At 42.0% G+C, this 21,968-nt stretch overlaps 1 protein-coding gene across 2 annotated transcripts in view; it reads right to left on the bottom strand.

Annotated features, from left to right (window-relative positions):
* The window catches only part of kitb (KIT proto-oncogene, receptor tyrosine kinase b), a 43,375-nt gene that overhangs the window by 6,187 nt on the left and 15,220 nt on the right, over positions 1–21,968 (bottom strand). The window contains exons 5-19 of one of the 2 annotated variants that reach the window (XM_015954230.3): positions 21,479–21,647; positions 20,987–21,176; positions 20,798–20,913; positions 18,608–18,722; positions 17,733–17,920; positions 16,864–16,970; positions 13,366–13,492; positions 13,160–13,264; positions 12,952–13,062; positions 9,898–10,036; positions 9,747–9,814; positions 9,572–9,663; positions 676–798; positions 451–562; positions 97–196 (exon numbers count right to left, since the gene is read on the bottom strand). In XM_015954230.3, coding sequence (XP_015809716.1) covers positions 97–196; positions 451–562; positions 676–798; positions 9,572–9,663; positions 9,747–9,814; positions 9,898–10,036; positions 12,952–13,062; positions 13,160–13,264; positions 13,366–13,492; positions 16,864–16,970; positions 17,733–17,920; positions 18,608–18,722; positions 20,798–20,913; positions 20,987–21,176; positions 21,479–21,647 — 1,862 coding nt within the window. The remainder of the gene's footprint in view (positions 1–96; positions 197–450; positions 563–675; positions 799–9,571; positions 9,664–9,746; positions 9,815–9,897; positions 10,037–12,951; positions 13,063–13,159; positions 13,265–13,365; positions 13,493–16,863; positions 16,971–17,732; positions 17,921–18,607; positions 18,723–20,797; positions 20,914–20,986; positions 21,177–21,478; positions 21,648–21,968) is intronic. The other variant, XM_015954231.3, reaches the window with a different exon arrangement.

Here is a 21,968-nt window from a genome sequence, read left to right as displayed (position 1 = left end):
CTTTATGATTTTAAACAAATACGTCAGCTATAATTGGATAATATAAATACTTAAATATCCCAATGTGACTTTATATGAAACAAAGTTCTCACTTACATCTCGATGGAAGCAAACTCCGGCCTGCTCATCCTGTGACCTTCTTGAATCATCTTATAAAACACTGAACACACCTGCATCCCTGGGTACGGACTATTTCCTGTAACACCAACAAACATACATTTGAAACACTTTAGTGTTTTGTTGTTGCAGGAAAAAAAGAGTGTTCATCCAGCGCTGCTGGTTTTAGTCAATAATGACTTGATTATATTATTGAGTCCCCTAAGTGATGTTGCAGCTCTGGGAGCATCATCACCGCCTCTAATGAGGCCCCAGTCTGCTCATATTGATGAGAATAATGGCTCAGACATTACAAAGCAGATGCAACAGCAAAAGTTGAACTGGAAATGTTACCCAGAGAGAAGATTTCCCACAGCAGGATGCCGTAGGACCACACGTCACTCTCAAAGGTGTAGATGCAGTCAAAGATACTCTCAGGGGACATCCACTTGACAGGCAGACGGGCCTAGGACAACGTCAAGTTCATGTATGCAGTTAGAAAAAAATAAAAAATATGCTGACTAATGTCGGATGATGAGCAGAGAAGGAACAGAGGGATCAGCTGAAAGCCAAACTCACGTTTCCGCGCAGCACATAACTGGCGTCAGTGGTGATGTCCCGAGCCAAGCCGAAGTCGCAGATCTTCGCCACCCTGCCGTGAGTCAGCAGAACGTTCCTGGCTGCAAGGTCTCTGTGGATACACTGCAATCAAAACAACAAACACTGAAATGTGTCGCCCTTATAACTGGATTCTGTGTAAGCAGATGATCAAGGCCCGATCAGGTTCATAAAAATGACAAATGTAAAATTTAGGGGGAAAGGGAAGCAGGATAATGGAATAAAGTAAAGGACAATGTTGATGGAATCTCTGAAACAATCAGTATTTATGGAAAGCTAAGTGTCACCTGTGAATCTTCATCTGATGACAACACACTTTTTATGCCTTTGTGGAACATTTCAATTTCAATTTATTTTGTTTTAGTCATTTAAAAGGAAAAAGAAAGAATACAATAAAACAGAATCTCAATTATAGTAACCAAAAAGGTGTAGGCTGAAGCCTAGCTTTTTATTCCTACCCTATTTACTCAATCACATTACTTATCATGAAAAAATAACAAAGAAAGATAAAAGTAATATAGTCATAAAAATGAAAATAAGATAAAAGTAATAAAAATGCTTATCATCATTGAAATATAGTGAACAACAACAAACATAATTCAGCAAGAGGAGAAATACACAGAACTAAAGACAGAACTATACAAAACTACCAGTAATTGTAATAAATCCATGTATGATATAGATCAAAACAGAAATTTGAATACTATTGTGCAAGAACATTACATTTTCATTGACATCTATCAGACACACTAGACCACATATGGTCATTACCAGGGATGTGTATTTTTGAAATTCTGGCGATACGATACATATCGCGATACAGGGGAGACGATACGATACATCATGATATATTGCGATACATTCAGTCAGACGTTACAAGCAATTTTTTTTTTACTGAATTTATTGTAAGAATGTTCAATAAACAGTCCAAACTGATACGTAACAGGTTTAACATGAGGTATCTGAACCATGATGGAGGGATTTACATTTCAATGGTGGAAACAAAACCCGCTGCACACTGCTGCCAACTAGCGGGTGGCGATTGAATTGCACAAAACGAAAAGAAAATACACAAAAGTTTGCATGTAAATTCTTTCAAGAATTAGATACACAGCTTTTGAATATCGATGTAATAATCGCAGGAAAAAATATCACAATATATTGCCATATCGATATTTCCGATACACGGCTTTTGGATATCGATATAATATTGCTGGAAAAAATATCACGATATATTGCCATATCGATATTTTCTACATCCCTAGTCATTACGGTAGTATGACATCATCTTATTGACGTACATTTTTTTGTTACATGCCCTGATTCCAGTGTCCAAGTTATTCCATAATTTGACTCCTACTGCAGTACAACTCTGGCTCCTAACATGTGTTCTTACTTCTCTCTCACAAATTGTCCTTCCCCCCTTAGATCATACTGAATTTCTTTGACCTGGAATAGCTTCTGCATACAGTTCGGAAATATTTTATTTAGTACTTTATAGATTACTTGTGCTGCTTGGAGTTTGACCAGATCTGTAAATTTTAGTAGTTTTAGTTTTATAAACAGGGGGAGTGTTGGTGCATGGTAATCAGAGTTTGTAATTACTCTTATTGCCCTCTTCTGTAATAAAACTATGGCTATCTGAGATTTGTAAGTGTTTCCCCAGACTTCCAGACAATACATCATGTGAGGAAGTACTAATGATTGGTATAAAAGTAATAAGGATTTCCCATTTAGAATGTGTTTAGATTTATTTAAGACTGCAATAATTTTAGACATCCTAGTTTTTACATTTTCTATGTGCGGCTTTCTGTGGAGTGGCAGACCGGGGTGGTGGTCCCCATCTTTAAGAAGGGTGACCTGAGGGTGTGTTCCAACTATAGGGGGATCACACTCCTCAGCCTCCCTGGAAAGGTCTACTCCAAGGTAATGGAGAGGAGGGTTCGATCGATAGTTGAATCTCAGATTGAGGAGGAGCAATGTGGTTTTCGTCCTGGCAGTGGAACTGTGAACCAGCTCTATACCCTTGCAAGGGTGATGGAGGGGGCATGGGAGTTTGCCCAACCAATCCACATGTGTTTTGTGGATTTGGAGAAGGCTTATGACCGTGTCCCCAGGGGCACCCTGTGGGGGACGCTCCAGGAGTATGGGGTGGGTGGCTTTCTGTTAAGGGCCATTCAGTCCCTTTACCAGAGGAGCGTGAGTTTGGTCCGCATAGCCGGTAGTAAGTCAGACCTGTTCCCGGTGAGGGTTGGACTCCGCTAGGGCTGCCCTTTATCACCGGTTCTGTTCATTACCTTTATGGACAGAATTTATAGGCGCAGCCGTGGTGTGGAGTGTGTCAAGTTTGGTGGCCGGAGAATCTCGTCTCTGCTTTTTGCGGATGATGTGGTCCTCCTAGCTTCATCCAGCTCTGACCTTCAGCTCTTGCTGGGTAGGTTCACGGCCGAGTGTGAAGCGGCTGGGATGAGGATCAGCACCTCCAAATCTGAGACCATGGTTCTCGACCGGAAAAGGGTGTCTTGCCAACTCCGGGTCGGGAGAGAGGTCCTACCTCAAGTGGAGGAGTTTAAGTATCTTGGGGTCTTGTTCACGAGTGAGGGTAGGAGGGATCGGGAGATCGACAGGCAGATTGGTTCGGCGTCTGCAGTGATGCGGACGCTGAGCCGATCTGTCGTGGTGAAGAGGGAGCTGAGCCAGAAAGTCAGGCTCTCGATTTACCGGTCGGTCTACGTCCCAATCCTCACCTATGGTCATGAGCTTTGGGTAATGACCGAAAGAACGAGATCGCGGATACAAGCGGCCGAAATGAGTTTCCTCCATAGGAGGGCCGGGCTCAGCCTTAGAGATAGGGTGAGGAGCTCGGATATTCGGGAGGGACTCGGAGTAGAACCGCTGCTCCTCCGGATCGAAAGGAGCCAGTTGAGGTGGTTTGGGCATCTGGTCAGGATGCCTCCTGAACGCCTCCCTGGGGAGGTGTTTCGGGCATGTCCTGCCGGCAGGAGGCCCCCGGGTCGACCCAGGACACGTTGGAGAGGTTACATCTCCAATCTGGTCTGGGAACGCCTTGGGGTCCTGCCGGAGGAGCTGGTGGAGAAGGCTGGGGAGAGGATGATCTGGAGCTCCCTAGTTGGGATGCTGCCTCCGCGACCCGGACCCGGATAAGCGGAGGAAGACGACGACAATGACGACGGCTTCCAACTCAGCCTTTGGTGTAATGTGACACCCAAGAATTTAATTTTATTTACTCTTTCTATTTCTACCCCATTAATTATTAATTTAGGAAGATTCTTTAGTTTTTGTTTTCCAAATATAGTGTATTTAGTTTTGCTTAGATTTAATGATAATTTGTTACTGTCAAACCAGGTCTTTAGTATTTCTAGTTCACTTCCAACGATATTCAGTAGTTGTTCTATGTCTTTCCCTGTGATATACATATTAGTATCATCTGCAAAGAGAATATAGTTCAATTGATTAGTTACTTTATTGATGTCATTTATGTAAAGTGTGAATAACTTGGGTCCTAGTAAATGGGCTTTTGATGCCATAAAAATCCAATAAGCCCTAAAATTCATGCGGAGCTCTTTATTCTCTGGAACATAACTAAAGACACTTTCTTCTCTAGTGGAGACAAACGTGTTACAAAGTGGTGGTTACACAGTGGGGCACAGTGTTTGAGATATTCATTTAAAGGATGAAACATCTACCAAACATAATGTACCACCAATGTGTGTTTTATGTTTGCACTTACAGAGATAACACTCACACACCTTCTAAATATGTACAGATTTCTTCACAGATATCACTTTATATGGTTGCTAATTTAATCAAATTTTAGTCACGATTACAATCTGAGTTTTTGGATGATCATAAAAACAAAACAAGCCGATTATTTGTTCCTCCCTTGCGGTTTACAGCACTAGGGAAAGCCACAGAGTTCTCAGTAGCAACAGAAAACACTACTGTCACATGCCTAGATCAGATTAAGAGCCTTGGTATAATTCTGTCCTACCATTCTCATATCAGTCCTGTTACTCGATCAGAGATTACTACCACTTGCGAAATATTGACCGCTTACGTCCATCTCTGTCTAATCGCTCCACTGCGATTTTAGTCAACAGCTCGGTCAATTCTCACCTAGATTAATGTAACTCACAACCATCCCTGCAAACAGTCAATGTCACATGGACATGCAGATCATGTATATATTGAGTGCTCGAGCTTACTCGAGGTGAACCGTAAGCTGGATAATGTCCTTGCGGCGTTGCCTGTATTAGTACGCAAGATGGATGTCATCTCGGAGAGGGTCGCCGGACGATGTGGGGAGGTTTAGAACACGTAAAATTGGCTTCACGGTGGACATGAATGACCACTTATAGACTCCAAGGCAGAGAGGAAAATTATCACCATTTCAAGGCTGAACTCAAAACTCACCTGTTCAAGATGGCCTATTCCTTGAAACTGTTCTTTATGTGTTTTATCGAGGTTTTCAATTTACTAGTCATTTACTGTAACCATTTTCCTTCGTTGTGCTTGTTTGAATGTTTTCTTTAACTGTACCTTGAGTTTTTAGAAAGGTGCTTCAAATAAAATGTATTATTATTATTATTATTATTATTATTATCTGCACACACTAGCTCCAGCAATTCAGTCTCTCATCATCAAGCAGAGACTGGCGTCTCCTCCACCTCTATATACAGACGCAGCAGCGCTGATCATTAATACACACCAGCCATGAGACATTGCGGTCCTGCAGACACAGCTGCTCTCCTCTCCCCGCAGACATACTAGCCTCAGCTCACCGCCACAATGTTTTAAGGCAGTAAAACCCCCTGATTACTTCGTACACTTTTCTCAGACAGGCATTAACATTTTCACACTTGTCTCTCTTTTTTAAACACTCTCAAAGTTCAAACCTTTGTACTGTTGGATGCAGAACACATGCACTGTAAAAAAAAAAAAAAAAAAGCATGCAAATTTGCAGAAAAAAACATTTGTGAAACTGCAAGGCCTCGAATGCTGACCCACGTTATAGCGAGGGACCACAGTACACATGAGTGAGAGGAGAATATATGCGCATGAGTGGAAAGTATGTGTGCAAGTACAATACATGTGTGTGACAGAAGGATGTCTGTGTTTGAGAGGAAAATGTACGTGAGTGAGTGGAGAATGTGTTTATATGAGACAAGGATGAAAGTGTGTGTGAAAATAATATGTATGAAAGAAAAATATGTTTGTGTGAAAAGAGTATGGGCGTGTGAGAGAAGAATGTATGTGAATGTGAAGAGTATGTCTGTGTGTGTAAGTGGACTACGTGTGTGTGTGTGTGTGTGTTAAAGTTAAAGTCCCATTAGTTGTCACACAAACTGATGTGTGTGCGAAAATTTGTTCTCCGCATTTGACCCATCCCCTGGGGGAGCGGTGAGCTGCAGACACAGCTGCGCTCGGGAACCATTTGGTGGTTTAACCCCCCAATCCAACCCCCTAATGCTGAGTGTCAAGCAGGGAGGCATTGATTCCCATTTTTTAAAAGTCTTTGGTAAGACCCGACCAGGAATCGAACCCTGATCTCCCAGTCTCAGGGCGGACACTCTAACACTAGGCCACTGAGCTGGTGTGTGTGTGTATGTGTGTGCGCGCGTGCGCAGAGATACAGTAAATGTGTGTATGAGTGGGAAATGCATGCATACGTGAGAGTAACAGAATAAATTATGGCCTAGACGGACCCTTGTGCAATCCTCATAAACCCAAAATACACACAAAGTACACACTGTTTCTAAGTAACAGAGGCTGGTAGAAGCTGAAGAGTGGCTGAGGTTGCTGATCGGAGCAGACGCAAGCAGCACATGACCAGTCAGCTCGGTGTTGTCACAGCGCGAGTGCCACAATTAGCTTGTGGTTGTTTCAGAACCTTTTGGGTTACAATCACCCTCTTGTTTATTTATTTTTTTGTTCTGATCTATTAGATTCATTATGAATCAGATCCATGTTCTTTGTTTTAATCTACACTGTAATTTGGTCTTTTCCACTGTGTCACACTCCATGTGATTGGACCATGTCTACTACAGGGCCAAACTTCTTCGACTTAAATTAGAGGTGGTCTCTGCCCAGAGGAAACAGCATTCAAAATTCTCCTGCATATCTGGATATATTAACATTATCCACTATATAGTTCAGTTTTAAAAGTATGAAAAAGTACTGAAATAGTCACAACTTTATAAAAACGTGTGTCATGTGTGCAGTAGAATCAAATGTTTTCCAGTAATACATCTGGCCTTATTCAGCTTTTTCAGCATTTCTAAATAATCGATATGGCTCTTTTTGGATCTTTACCAACTTTCCTCTAGCTGTTTAATGTTCCACTATGTTCAGCAGATAGCTGCTAACACTCAATCTGCTGAGTATAGGGTTCGGTTCTGTGAAGTGAGAGGACTTGTCTTTTCCTTTTATCGCCTGACGCCAAAAGGCAAACGGAGGGCTATAATGTCCTTTAATTTGTGTTCGTCTGTTTGCGTGTTTGTTAGAAAAACCTTGCATGAACCACTAGATAAACTTTTATGAAACTTCAAAACATAAACCATTGGTAAACATTTAACGGTTTAGCTTTTATTAATTCAACATGGCTGCCACAAAGCAAATGACCTTAGAAAATACAAGATGTCTCTAATCCATTCAGTTTGATGGATATTTACCTGCCTGTGATTTAAGAAGAAGAAGAAAAAGAAAATATCATTTCTATAGCGCCTCTCAAGATAAAAATCACGAGGCGCTTCACAAAAACAAAAAATATAAAAATTGTAAAGATATAAAAAAGCATTTTGAAAATGTTTAAAAATATATTTAAAATGAACAAGAATAAGCTATTGTGATTTAAAAGAAAAAATGTTAAGAAAGAGAGAGAGTGAATAGGAAAGAGGGAAATCAGTGGATCCTGAGGAAGGTGGAATCGGTGGGGAGAGCAGAATAAAGAGAGAGTGGTGAAGAAGGTCATACCAAAACCAGCTTGAACAAGTGAGTCTTCAGCTGCTTTTTAAAGGAGACCACTGAGTCCACTGATCTCAGGCTCAGGGAGAGAGTTCCAGAGTCTGGGGGCCACAGCAGCAAATGATCTGTCACCTTTGACCTTTAGCCTGGTGCTGCACAACCAGTAGGCTTTGGTCACTGGACCTCAGGGACCTGCTGGGGGCATAGGGACTAAGAAGATCACCAATGTAAGATGGTGCTTGTCCATGTAAGACCCTATAGACCAGAACCAGGATCTTGAAATGAACCCTGAAGTTGACTGGCAGCCAGTGAAGCTGAAGGAGAAGCGGGGTGATGTGGGTGTGTTTGGAGGACTTGGTCAGAAGCCGAGCACAGATATGAATGGGACTCAGCTTAGCAATGTTCCTGAGATGGAAGAGCGAACAAGAGAACTGACATGAGAATCCAGGGTGAGAGCTGGGTCAAAGGTTGTTAAGACTCCAGCAGCAGCATTATGAACAAGCTGCAGTTGCTTCACAGCTTTTTTAGAAAGACCAGTTAGGAGACCATTGCAGTGGTCCAACCGAATAGAAATAAAAGCATGAATGATTTTCTCTGAGTCTGGGATATCAAAAGATATCACAACTTATGAAATCATCCTGTTAGCAGCAGAGTGTTGGTTTTTTTCTATATCAGGAACATTGTTAAGCTGAGTCCCATTCTGTCCCGCTCTGAACTTGAAACAGTTCTCCACACCTTCATCTCCTCACGCTTAGAGTACTGTAACTTGCATTTCACGTGTCTGAGCAGAACCTCCCTGAACCGTCTACAGGTGGTTCAGAAAGCCTGTGCTCGGCTTGTGACCCAATCCTCTAAGTGCACCCACATCACCCCGCTTGTCCTCCAGATTCACTAGCTGCCGGTTAACTTCAGAGTTCATTTCAGGTTGACCTGCACTTGGAGTGAGGAACCACCAACAGCTCACTGTCTGTTGAGCGAAGGGCCAGCAATGGGGCATGTCTATGCAGGAGGCTGGCAAGATAAGATACCTCTTGTAGGGCCTTATAAGTCAGTAACGAGACCTTATAGTTAGCCCTCTATTGCACCGGAGGCCAGTGAAGGGATGCCAACACAGGAGTGATATGCTCCCAGCACCAGTGCCCTTCACAGACCTTGCAGCAGAGTTCTGGACCAACTGCAGGCGTGCAACCACGCCCTGACTCAGGCTGACATGCAATGCATTGTATTAGAAAAGCCTTGACAAAATAAACATGTATTGATGGTCTTTTAAAAGATCGAGCTGGTTGACAAATGTTTCTAGTCTAGTTACAAAGATTTTCTCTAGTATCTTTGAGAACTGCTGTAGTAGAGATAGGTCTGTAGCTGCAAGCTAACTGCTTATCACCACTTATGTAAATGTAAATAATTCTGGCTATTTTCATTTGTTCAGGAAACATACCACTTGAAAAAGATTTTTTTATTGCAGCCCAGTGTGAGTAAAACTGAGTTATAGCCATTTTGTGTTTGCCAAAGTTGATTGACAGGGTGGCCATCTCAAATGTCTGATCTCATTCTTGTATTTACACCCAATAGGACTCTGAGATCCTAAGGTAACAATCAGCTGGTAGAACCTCCGGTCAGAACAAAACAAGGTAGAGGTGCTATTAACTACTATGCTGCTCACATATGGAATCAGCTTCCCCGGGACCTCAGATGCGCCCCAACCCTAGTGCTGTGCAACAAGAGTGAAGGCAGCAACATTAGGTTTGTGTTGTAAATGTTCCTCCAGCTGACAGCAAGCTTTCTGCACGCATGTTGGTTCTGAGCATTAACATGATTTATTAAGTAGCACATTACCTGCTCAATAAATGTGAACAGTGTGGTAAAGCCTTACATTTTTAGAGGTAATGTACTCCATTCCTTTGGCAACCTGGTAGGAAAAGCTGAGGAGATCTTCAACGTCCAGAGACAACTCATCTATCTCATCTAAAAATAGATATCATCAGATTCAGAAGAGGAAAAAATGGTTTGAGCACTCTTTCACCGACAGCTGGAAACAAAGTGATTACCTGATTGGGAGGACCGTTCTTTCTCAGAAGGGTGCATGGGCATATATCCTGGACCAGTCACACCTCTGCTACACACAGAAATACACACAGTATGTACAATTAGCCACATATCAGTTATAATCACAGTTAAAGGATTGGCACGCATAAACACCTTGTTGGCTCCGTCTGGTTGGAGATGTTGCGATAGTAACCATCCCCAACCTGGGAATTTAGGAAGGACTGCCTTTTTCTTCTGAGGAAGTTGAGCAGGTCACCATAGCAACAGTACTCTGTGATCACTAAAATTGGGCCTGGCAAGATGAAGACATACAAAAATAAATAAATTCAGCGAAACAATGAAGATTAGACAAAGGGTGGTGGTGCTGTGTTTCTTCAGCCCTTTGTTAGTCGCTCTGAGGACACAAAACAAGCTCCTCAGGGTTCAACAATAAGTGTGTTTTACAAGCAACCAATATTTTTTATTAAAAGATGTTGAACACATTTCTGTCAGAATTGAATAACTCATCATCAGGACCTTTGTGTGCCATTTGGACATCAGTTCTAAAGCTTAGAGTGGTCATCACAGCAACCTACACTGTAGAACCCATTATAAATGCCGCATAACAATCAATGCTGAGGTCTAGGCGGGCAGGTTAATGATATTGATCGACTGTAAAGTCGTGACAAGTCAAACTGAATCATGTCTTAACATCAGAGCTGAGCGGTATCTGATTTTTAATCAGACATTGGGTACTCAGTCTAAACATTTGAGACAGACTCCCAAACAACATTAACTTAAAGCTTTGGAATCTGCCAGGGTTTCTCTGTAACTACGTTTACATGCACCAATTTCCCCTATCCGATTCAAATCTTGGCTGATCAGAAATCCAAAATCTCTGTTTACATGGACACTAACCGAAATGATCCGATCATGCCATGAGTATACATGCACCAAGCATTCAATCAGATTAAATAGGTTGAGCATGCGCAGACTCGTCTTTCCCGGAAAACAAATTGTAAAAAAAACACCATCTTGTCTGCACGTCTTTTCCCTTGCATTTTATTTTCCTCTTCTCTAGCTTTATCTGTTGACTTTTGTTTTTTTTCCCCCCATTATGGACTACTTTGGTTTGCCTACCGCCATGTTTTCGACTGCAAAGGCGTCGAGAGATCACGCTGAAGTTGCACACATGCACAGTGGGCATTATTTTCCTCCAGCAATCCAAATGGGTGTGTACATGGGCGTCAATCGGACAAAACCACCTCTCTGAATCGGAATGAAATTTCATTGGGTTAGTGTTACTGTGCCCATGTAAACATAGCTGATTGCCATTTGGTTGTGTCGATCTGCCATGGTGAAGCAAGAAGTGAGTTGAAAGGCAAAGTTGCCAATATTCCAACCCCTACTTATGGGCATGAGCTGCGGGCAATGACCGAAAGAACAAGATTCCAAAATGAGCGTCATCATTTCTCGTGACTGACCAGCACATTTTAGACACCACTGAATAAACTTAAATGCTCCAGCATTCTCAACAAGTAAACAGCACCAAGTTAATTTTCAAATTTCCCACAAAATCACTGTTTGCTTGATTGCTGCTTTTTTTTACCAAAAGTTCTGTCTGCTAGAAACACTAATAAAAAACTGAGCTGAATAGCTGCCTTGAAAAACTGGAGTTAAAATGGCATAAAACAAAAGCAGCATACACGTTAAAACCAAACGGCCAGAAAACATTTTATTATAAGGTGAAGTTAGTGAAAGTTAGCCATCTCATCAAACCAAAATAAATGACTCTGTTAGCCACAGCGCCGCTTACAGAGACAGGGCTAGGCTGGCTTTTTTTTTTTTTGCTCTCTTTTTAACCCTTTAACGCCCTCACCAAGATAAAAGGGATAAACACATCCCACTTTAGCATTTTTGACGTGGGGCAATAAGGCCTTTAGTTTAATGTTGTAGCGTACTCAAAGGCCAGTATTTTCTTCAAAATGACCAGAAATGTACTTTTTAATTTGCAGACACAAACACCCCATCTGTCTGGCCTCCAAACAAGAAAGCCCTGCATAAGATCTTGTTACCGAACAATTATTAATATTAATAATTTACTAATTTTAAGGTAATATTTATAATAATGTTACACTTTTTCCTCAAACTTCTCTATATTCTTTAGAATTTTCTTGTTTTACTAATATTTTTCTTGTTCATTTAATGCTTAAATGTGATGTAGCAGCTTTAGAAATGCTCAACTGGTTGAGCAGACAGGCAAAGGGTAAAATCTGGTTAATTGGTTTGTTAATACAGAGTGAGTGATGTTACTTAAAATTAGCGTTTTTAAAATTGTAGAAGTTTCAAGCTAAATATTGGGTAAAATATCAATTTTTTTCCAGTAAACAGGTTCAAGTCTAATTAAGTCACAAGTCACTGAGGTAAAAAGTCTAACTCAAGTCCAAGTCCTCAAAAAATGTATCAAGTCAAGTCTAAAGTCATAAAACGAATGACTCAGGTTTACACCTCTGGTAAATTTCATTATTTTTATGTAGCTACAGGAGCCACAGTCAATGGTTTTGTGACTGCAGAGAAAAAGTTACAAAACGGTGATTGCAGAAAATAACTTCTCGTTCAGCTCATGGATGCAATTTTCACTTTAGAAGTGGGGGGGGGGGGGGGGGGGGTGTATCTTTACAGTATGTTCTAATGGGAAACAGGCTTCAACACAAACGGTTGTTTTCCGCTTGGTCCTAGAGCTCAACCAGTGTCAATTTAATGTAGCGTAATATTGTTTTTGAATGGTAAAAAGTGCAGGGGTCAAACCTTGACTTTGGAAAAAGTGTGGGGGGGGATGTCCCCCCCCCCCTCCCCCAAGATTACGTCCATGGTTCAACTTATTAGGAATCCATAAGAGAGATTATGATGGAACTTTTTGACCCATTCAGTCAAAAAGAAGAGGTGCTAAAAGGTGACCTTATGCAGACCTAGGACTTGCAGGTGAGATTAAATCTTAAAGCTGGGCTGGGAATGTCTCTAGATCTCTCTAGATGACCTAGAGGAGGTATGTGGGCTTAAGTGGTTGTTCCCAGAAGAAGCTGAAGATGGATGAATAGATGAAATAACAATGTAACTGATAGAATACTTTTGTTGAGCCCCATTACTTAGAAGTCAGAGCACATTTGTTAAAAATATCTGACCTGACTTACTGAAGGTACTATGTTTGTTAGTAGTGGTTTCTCTCACCTCCAACAGTGCAGGCTCCAAGCAGGTTCACAATGTTCACATGGTTTCCAAGGTAACTGAGAACCTTCAGCTCTGACATCAGCGCCTCCTTCTCCGTGGAGTGAGCATTAGCTAAGATGACATCATCATTAATACATGAGTGGTTTTCTACATAGTGTAAGATGAGCACATATGTTGTGATGACACAATTAAAACCTGAGAAACTTACGTTTTAGCATCTTGACAGCGACAGTCGTAACCGTGTCTACCGAGCAAAGGCCATACGCTGTGGCTCTTACCACCTTCCCAAAAGCCCCAGAGCCTAGAGTTTTACCTTTAAGTACACACACAAGAAACAATCCTTGCTTACTCATTTATATAAACATTTTTTAAACGGTGACATGCTATACATTAGGATCACGGATGCAGCTGTACCAAAGCGAAGCTTCTGTCGGGGAAACTCCCATTTGATGTCATATGGCAGCTGGAGAGGGTCGACGTAGATGTAGTTGTTTCCATTGATGCTCTCAATGACCTTCCACTGAATCTGAAACTTTGGTTTCTGTTGAAAGACAAGAAGGTCACTGGCTGATACACGTAAAGCTGATACTGCTCTAAAATCGAATATACTGTCAAGATCGGCTTCCTGGACATTCTTATTACATGTGACTGTATGGAAATCTCTCAGATCTTTGGCCTCTTTTCATAAATCTTCTAAGTTTTGATAAATGAATGCACTTTGGTTGACAGCCTGTGTCTAGATGTTACCGTTAGGAACCCCCAGCAGATGCACACACTGGTTCTTAAGAAGCCTGACTCATCACAGTGTAATACAAGCAGCATGCTCAGAGGGGCATATTAGTCAAGAAATCCTTTAAATACACCACGTATACACTCTGAATAGTTGATTGACTCCCTTCACGTTCATTAGGACACATTCAAGTCAATTAAAAGAGATTTTTTTGCTCTTCTTTGCACATCACCACCACTGAGTGCAGTAAGACAGAAGCTTCCAGCTTTACCACGCTCCACACAGCATGGAGGCAGACCTTATTAATAAATGAGAATGGGCTTTTTGCCAGCAGCTACCGAAGACATATGCTTTTCTAGGATGAAAGCTGCACACCAAAGCTGCTGAATGATTTAAAAGTGGTGTGTATGAACTGATTTGTTAGCCTGAACAGGATAGGCGGTTACAGATGTGATATTTATGACTCCAGGGTTTTGCAAGTTACGATTGCTGGAATATGGTGGATATGACCATGCATCCATTTTCTACATCTGCTTGTTCCTGTGCAGAGCTGCAGGGGGGAGTACTGAAGTCCATCTCCACCAGTGATTGGGAGGAAAAAGGTCGCTAGTCCACCACAGTCACTGTATGAGCCAGTTTATGATGGTGAAGCTTCCCAGTCATCCAGATCATGGTACCCCAAAGCAACATCCCATATGTGGCAAAAGTCTCAGGGAATCTTAGAATAATCTTCTCCAAACACAACATCCCAGTAAACTTTAACTCATTCACTACCACTGACGACTAAAGTCGTCATTTTAGATCCAACCGTTCACTGCCAATGACGACTAAAGTCGTCATTTGCATTTTTTTACTGTTTGAGCATCGGAACGAGCCCCCGCGCTGAGAGAACAAACATCTCAGCCCTGAAGCCGATCTTCATCCGCATACGTCACAGATCACATGATCAGGAAGCAGACCATCCATGTGTTTGGAGATCGTTTTGGGCCGTTCCTGTAAAAAAAGTGAGGCGCGAACCGGAAAAGTGTCTGCCGATCACAATTTGACAACGGATTATGAAAGAACGGATAACGCTCGAAACACACGGCTTCTTCCTGATGTAAGAAGTGAGTCTCCTCTTTGTTTAGGTTGTTTTGGCATCGACATCATGCTAGCGCGCAACGTTCTGTGACTCTTAAAAAAACAGTAAAAACGGTGAGAAACGCTGGCAGCGAAGGCCGTTAGTGATCAGGAAACGGCTGGCAGTGAATGAGTTAAAAGCAACAACACCTTCAGACAGAAACTGGTCCATCCAAAGGACAAGGCACCCATACAGAAGCTTAGTGGCGTCGTTTATACAGTCCAAAGTAGTAAGGACACATTCTGGACAAATGGGCCATTCCCATCTGTACCGGGTCGGCCCGGGCCGGGTAGCGTAGGTTGTTTACATATCTGGGTGGCCTGGTATTTTTCTGGGCCAACCAAGGCTCATTCTCAGCCCTCTTCTCGAGGGGGTCTGCTTCAGGCCGACCAGGGCCAACACACCCACTGCTGACAGCAAATTCACACCTTCCATTAGAGCAAGCCTCTGATTGGTGGGTAGAATCAGCCCACATGGGCTTAAGGCAAGGATGTGTGGAATCAACCGGGCCAGGCTGGGGCCGACTGGGGCTACCCGGCCCGGGCCGACCCGGTACAGATGGGAATGGCCCAAAAGATAGATGGTTTGTGAAAGGAGATAATGAAGCTATCTTTGTCAAACGGGAAATATGTACATTAAATAGAGGAGGTGGCCTCAGGTTTAACCTTTCCAGTACCTATAATGCAGCTCTGAACCCAATTTCCACTAATTCAGTCTAGGTCACACCCTCCTGCATCTAATCAATACGATTCCCACAAAATTGAGGCTAACAACTCAGGGGGTAGGAAGGAGGGGTATTCACAGTTAGTTTCTGCTCATTAAGCAACAAAAGACAGCTACAGTTTAGCTTGACCCTCCCTTACTCCAGTCAGAATTGGCAAAGCTCGTCAGATGAGAAGAGAAACGTCTTCAAGAAATCAAATTGGGGTGCCAATTTAGAATCCCTGCTTAGGATTTAAACCCAGGACCTTCTTGCTGTAAGGCAAAAGTGTTAAACAGCAATAAATTAATTATTTTCAAAATTCTACATTTTTATATGTCCCAAGTCAAACACATTAATAGGCCGCAAGGTGTTACGGTCCCCCCCGTTCTACCACTAGATGCTGTTTCTACGCATGGTCTGAAGTTTTCTTATATTTAGGAATATTTCCACACATAGGTACAAAAATTAATGCCACACAATGCAGGGGTGGACTGGCCTATCTGGCAGACTGGCACTGTCCCAGTGGGCCGCTTGGGCCAACTCAAACCACCTGCGCACAACCCCCCCCCCCCCCCCCCCCCCCCATGGACATCAGCAACAGACACATAATCTTCTACTCACTCCAGAAATGCATTACGTATCCAACAGGGTGCACACCATCAGAGTAGGAAGGTGCTCCATTTGCCATTTGAAAAGTGGAGAAAAGTTTAGCAATTGCATTTTGCATTTTGAGACCAGCTGACCAGATCCATGGTTAATAAAAATCCAGAGAGGACTGTAGAGGTGCTCCAGATAGAGAGCCAGGACAAAGAGTGGCAAGCACGACAGGGTTAGGAGGAAGAAAAGAAAAGGCATGTGTTCCCCTCAAGACCAGGAAGTAAAAAACAAAACAAACAAAAAAATAATAATAATAAGTTGAGCCCCCCCCCTCCCCCCCAGCTCTACTCAGAGGGCATTGCGCCAAGAAATCTAGTTATTTGGATGTTTTTATTGGCAAACTTGAGTTCTATTTGCTTACATGATGCTTCAAAACCCCCCAAATGTTTTGATTCCACATTTAGTATTTCACCGGCTAACTGAAGAATTTGAAATTGAGCTTTTGGATTTTGAGTTTATTTATTTTTTTTGCCATTGTTACAGTTTCACCTTTGAACCTCACATGACCTCAAGGACTTTTAAATGGGACCTGGCACCAACAAAAGCAGTAAACTTCATAATTCTGCTTCTGTGGATTTGGCTTGTGGTATAATAAGTTTCATTCATCATATGTTGTTGAGTCTTTAGTTGCCTAATTTTTGAACACACCATAAACCAACAAATGTTTAAATTAAAGCAAGTGTTGCTTTTCTCTTATCTCACCTGCATGTACTTGTATAAAAGCACAACTAGAAACAGGACGAGGAAGGCGCCAGTAGCCAACATGCCAGTTAGAAGAGGTGTGAAGAGTCTATGAGGGACAACTCGCTCTGTGATAAAACACACACACACACACACACACACACACACACACACACACACACACACACACACACCAAAATCAGACATCTCATGGATTACATTTCAGTATAAACAAGGTTTTAACGGCAGTGACACAAACGTCTAAACGTGTGTGGATCTATACAACAGATGCTTCACCCTAAACTTGTTCTAATCCCACATCCAAAAACTATCTGACCTCAGCAATTTTTCCTCCCTACAAATTTCTCTGACTCTGCACATTTAGCCTAAACTTCGTAAAGTTAAAATTAATCCAAACACACACACAGCAGATGCATCCTCTTCTTCTTTTGTAATGACGGACAGCTGCAGCAGTGGTGTTTATTTGTGTGATTAGGATTAGCAAATCCACCCCACATAATCCCAGTTTGCACAGTCAGCATAGGCTAATCTTATTCAATCTGTACCCAGCAACCACACACCTGGTCTCCAAAGACCTAGGGTCAATGGGGTTGTGTATGTATGCAAATAATGTCTTTGCAGTAAAGGTAACCTCCCTCCCGCATACTGTGGTCACTTCTCTCTATCGGTCGTGTGTGTGTGTGTGTGTGTGTGTGTGTGTGTGTGTGTGTGTGTGTGTGTGTGTGTGTGTGTGTGTGTGTGTGTGTGTGTGTGTGTGTGTGTGTGTGTGTGTGTGTGTGTGTGTGTGTGTGTGTGTGTGTGTGTGTGTGTGTGTGTGTGTGTGTGTGTGTGTGTGTGTGTGTGCGTGCGTGTGTGTGTGTGTGTGTTACCACTGATGGAGAACAGTGTGTAGGCCTCCTCTCCCTCCGTGGAGGCCACACACTCCAGGGTGTGGAACTGAGCGTGCTCCTTGGTAACATTCAGGCGGCTCTCCACCTCGCTCCGGCCGAAGGGTGACTCAGACAGGATGGTCACCTCTGTGGTCTCCCAATGGGTGGCATTGGGCAGGAGGGAGCACCTAATGTCAGGGTGGAGTTCATAAAACAGCTTACAGTCAATACAACAAAACTTAGCTGTTGGTTTTTCTGTATTATAAAGGTGATCATTATTTCAACAGAAATACATCATACTCAAATGAGAGGTTAAATATGTAAAAATGAATCAAAATCTAATGTTGCCAGCAATTATTTTGTTTTTAAGTGTGGGTGTATTTTGGCCACTTGTACAAAAAAGTGTTTGTTAGCCTAAAACCTGCTAATCATCCCCCCTGAGAATCTTGTTCACACAGATAAAAGCAGGCTCAGAAGAGCAGTAAAAGCGAGCCATTTTGATTTTTTGTGTTACAAGTACAAATGACCCAACATAAAGGTGCAATAACGGCTAAAACACTGGTCAGTTCTTCCTGCTGTAGTATTTATGAGTGCAATAATTTGGTTTTACATCTGCAGGTTAAGCAGCAGCATAACCACAGAATCGGATTTCTCCACATCCCACTCTGATCTCAACTAAACAAAGTGTAACAGATGTTTCCAGTAGCTCATTTATTACTAAGTAATCTAAAATCTTACAACCAACCTTGTTTGGTTGTAATGCCTTGTGAATGCGCTTTATAAATAAAATTGGACTGGATTGGATTGAAAATAACCTAAAAAGGCTCATGAAGTGGATTGCTTTAGTGAGGACAGAAGTAGAATCTTTGGCTTACCTGGTATGGGGCAGCTCACAAACATACCAGCTGATTTTAGGGACTGGATAACCTGCAGCGATGCATCGTACCTGTCCATCAACTGGGCCCTCGTGGGCAACAATTACAGGCTTACCTTGTGGAGGAAAAAGGACAACAATTTAACAACATTAAATAAAAGATGACCACTACACCTACAGTTTGTTGATTATTGTGTATTTAAGGTGCTCTGAAGTCACGTTTAGAATGAATGAATGAATTAATTAATTAATTAATGAATGAATGTTTTATTTGAGTGTCATGAACAGCAAGTGCACAGCCCGTGCAGGTTTATAAGACACTATTTAACAAAAGATGAGGCCATACAGTTACAAAAACAACATTTGACATGACAGAATAAAGTACCAGTTAGAAGCGAAAGTGTGTTTGTAATAGATTACATAAACACTTTGCTACGGGCCGTTCTTTGATTTACTGCTTTAAGAATTCACATTCACGTTGTTTTTGGAAATAATTCATGTTTTAAAGGGAAAATATTTATGAGAAAAGATGTAAAAATTACTTATTTTATATGTGATCACAGTCAGGTATACTCCAGACCCTCCAGAGTTAGAATTAGGGGTAGACTGATTTATCAGGCCAATATATATATTTATATATATATTCTCTAAGTGTATGTGCTGCTGTAACAAGTGAATTTCCCCACTGTGGGATCAATAAAGTATATTCCATTCTATTCTATTCTATTCTAATTATCATTTTTTAAATATATCGGCCTCTGTAGTGAAGCCGACTTGGAGTCAGGCAGCCCATTGCAGATTTAATTTTAAATGTATATTTACATTCCTTCATAACATCTGCATAATAAACGCCCTGAAATGGTTTTCTATAATAAGTTCATATACCAGTTTTGGATATTTAATACTTGGCCAGCTTATTTATTAGTTTTGGTCATTTGAGTTGGACGTCTGATTTTACCCCTGAGCAGTGCGCAAAATTAAGATTTAACAGTTGGTTCAATTCAAAGAGGAAAAACTGATTCAGTTTAAGATTATTTGTGCATCAACTGATGCTATTAGTGACATGCTAGCATCCAAATAAGATGAAAACTGTCTAGATATTGGCCATGAAAATTGGCCCAAAATAACCGGCAGCATATATAGGGAGCCTAGTGGGCCATTCCCATCTGTACCGGGTCGGCCCGGGCCGGGTAGCCCCGGTCGGCCCCAGCCTGGCCCGGTTGATTCCACACATCCTTGTCTTAAGCCCATGTGGGCTGATTATTCTACCCACCAATCAGAGGCTTGCTCTAATGGAAGGTGTGAATTTGCTGTCAGCAGTGGGCGTGTTGGCCCTGGTCGGCCTGAAGCAGACCCCCTCGAGAAGAGGGCTGAGAATGAGCCTTGGTTGGCCCGGAAAAATACCAGGCCACCCAGATATGTAAACAACCTACGCTACCCGGGCTGACCCGGTGGGACTGGCCCATAAGTTACTTCCGCACCACGGGTCCCCGGAAGAAGGAAAAAATGGATGCAAGTCAACGGGGCTAAAAACGTTATTTTCTAACCCACTTTGCCTTACGATCACACATATGTTGTACTGCAATTAAAATGAAAACTATTGATGGGTGTTTTGACCACGCCAGTCACATACTTTGAGATTTATTAGCTTGTAAAAGTTCGTAATTAGCATGACTGCAAACTAGAAATCAGCACATCGCGTCACCACATAATCTCCTCTCCCCAAAGTAGCCGCCACTTACCAAATGACCAGATTTATGATGGTTCTTTCCTCCTGTGGGAAGTTCACTGAACTCACAGCCCTTTCCCCTCAGGTTTCTCTGCGTCTAGTTCAATGACGCCACTTTCGTGAAGTGCATTTGTAGTCCTGGACTTGTTTTCACACAACCTAAAATATCGTTCGAGAATAAGCGCGTTCTTGGTACCAAAATATGTCTTTAAAATTCACGGGCATCACGTGTGAAATCCATGGTACAAAACAAGCGGAAATAGCGTTTTTACCCCCTTTGACTTGCATTCGTTTGTTCGTTATTAAGGGGACCCGTGATGCGGAAGTGATTTAGGCTTCCTATACGCCATCGGCTGACCATGACCTCTACATATCAGCATTGGTATCTGCAATCGATAAGCTGTTGATTGACCAATAGTCAGAATTCTGACACACTTTAACAAACATGGGCAACATACTTACTGTTTACATATACATGGAATAAATGAGCAACAGAGGCGTCCTCGTGACTGGCTGAAAATTCATAGATCCCGCCTTCTGAACCAAGAACCCTCACCAGTCTCAGCTCACTGGTGTATCTAATAAAAATAAAGCAGATTTGAACATTCGAACTCACACGGCCACACCCACTGCTTGGGGATCTTAGTGTACCTGTATTTACGGTGGTGAACAGTGATAACATGCTCTGTGGTGTTCAGGAGGCGCTTGTTGTTGTATGACCAGGAGAGGGAGTGTGGTGGAGGATAGGCATCAAATTCCACTTTCAGACTAAAGCTCTCTCCTTCTCTAACATCCGCCTGGACCGGACCAGGACTTCCTAACATTTTAATGAAGCCCTGACCTGCAGAACAGAGATGAATTAGTTTGCTGAATAAAGACTGTGTACACAGAGTTTGTGATGCTCTTTGAGTCATCCCACCATTGCTTAAGTCTTGAACAAACAGTGTGCTGTAACAACAGTATTTAAATGATGATAGGTTAAGCCCTGATGGACTCACTTTAATTCTACTGTACATGATGTGCAAATGAGAAAAGACAGCTTTGGTAGTCAGTGTGCTTAAGCTTTATCTGAGTGTTGTTTTTTAATCAAATGTTTCTAAATTATGAGCAAAATTGAACATTATTGTTAACTTTAATACTTACTGCGTACATCCAGATGCAGCGTTGCATCGCTGCTGCCTTTCTCATTGAGGGCATGACAGCGATAAGTGCCTGAGTCCGATTTTTTGACAGTTGCTATGAGGAGTGAGGTTGAACGTTTATACCCTCTGGAGCCAGGCAGGATGTGGGAGGTCTGGCTTACATTGGGGTGCTGAAAATGATTAGCAATATAATCAAGATAATTCAACAGCTGTGGTTTATAATCAGCCAAAGGACATCATTTTCAAACTCATCATTTAATCTGCATTAAATACAATTGCTGGAAGGTGTTCTAAACACAGCTATTTAAAATTGGGATGACAGAAGTTAAAGTAAAAAATTTTCCACAACCTCAAATCTGAGATAAAAACAATATTTTCATAGAGTCTCAGAGTTCTGCATCTTGCCTGGAGAATCTCCTGCAGAGATACATGTGGCCTGCCAGGGCCTGGGATCACACCACTCTCCCCATTCAGCCTCAGCTGTTCTTTTA

This window comes from Nothobranchius furzeri, chromosome 7 (genome assembly GCF_043380555.1).
Source record: "Nothobranchius furzeri strain GRZ-AD chromosome 7, NfurGRZ-RIMD1, whole genome shotgun sequence".
Lineage (NCBI taxonomy): Eukaryota > Metazoa > Chordata > Actinopteri > Cyprinodontiformes > Nothobranchiidae > Nothobranchius > Nothobranchius furzeri.
Note: the sequence above shows the minus strand (reverse complement) of the source record. Positions and strands in the feature narration are given on the sequence as shown.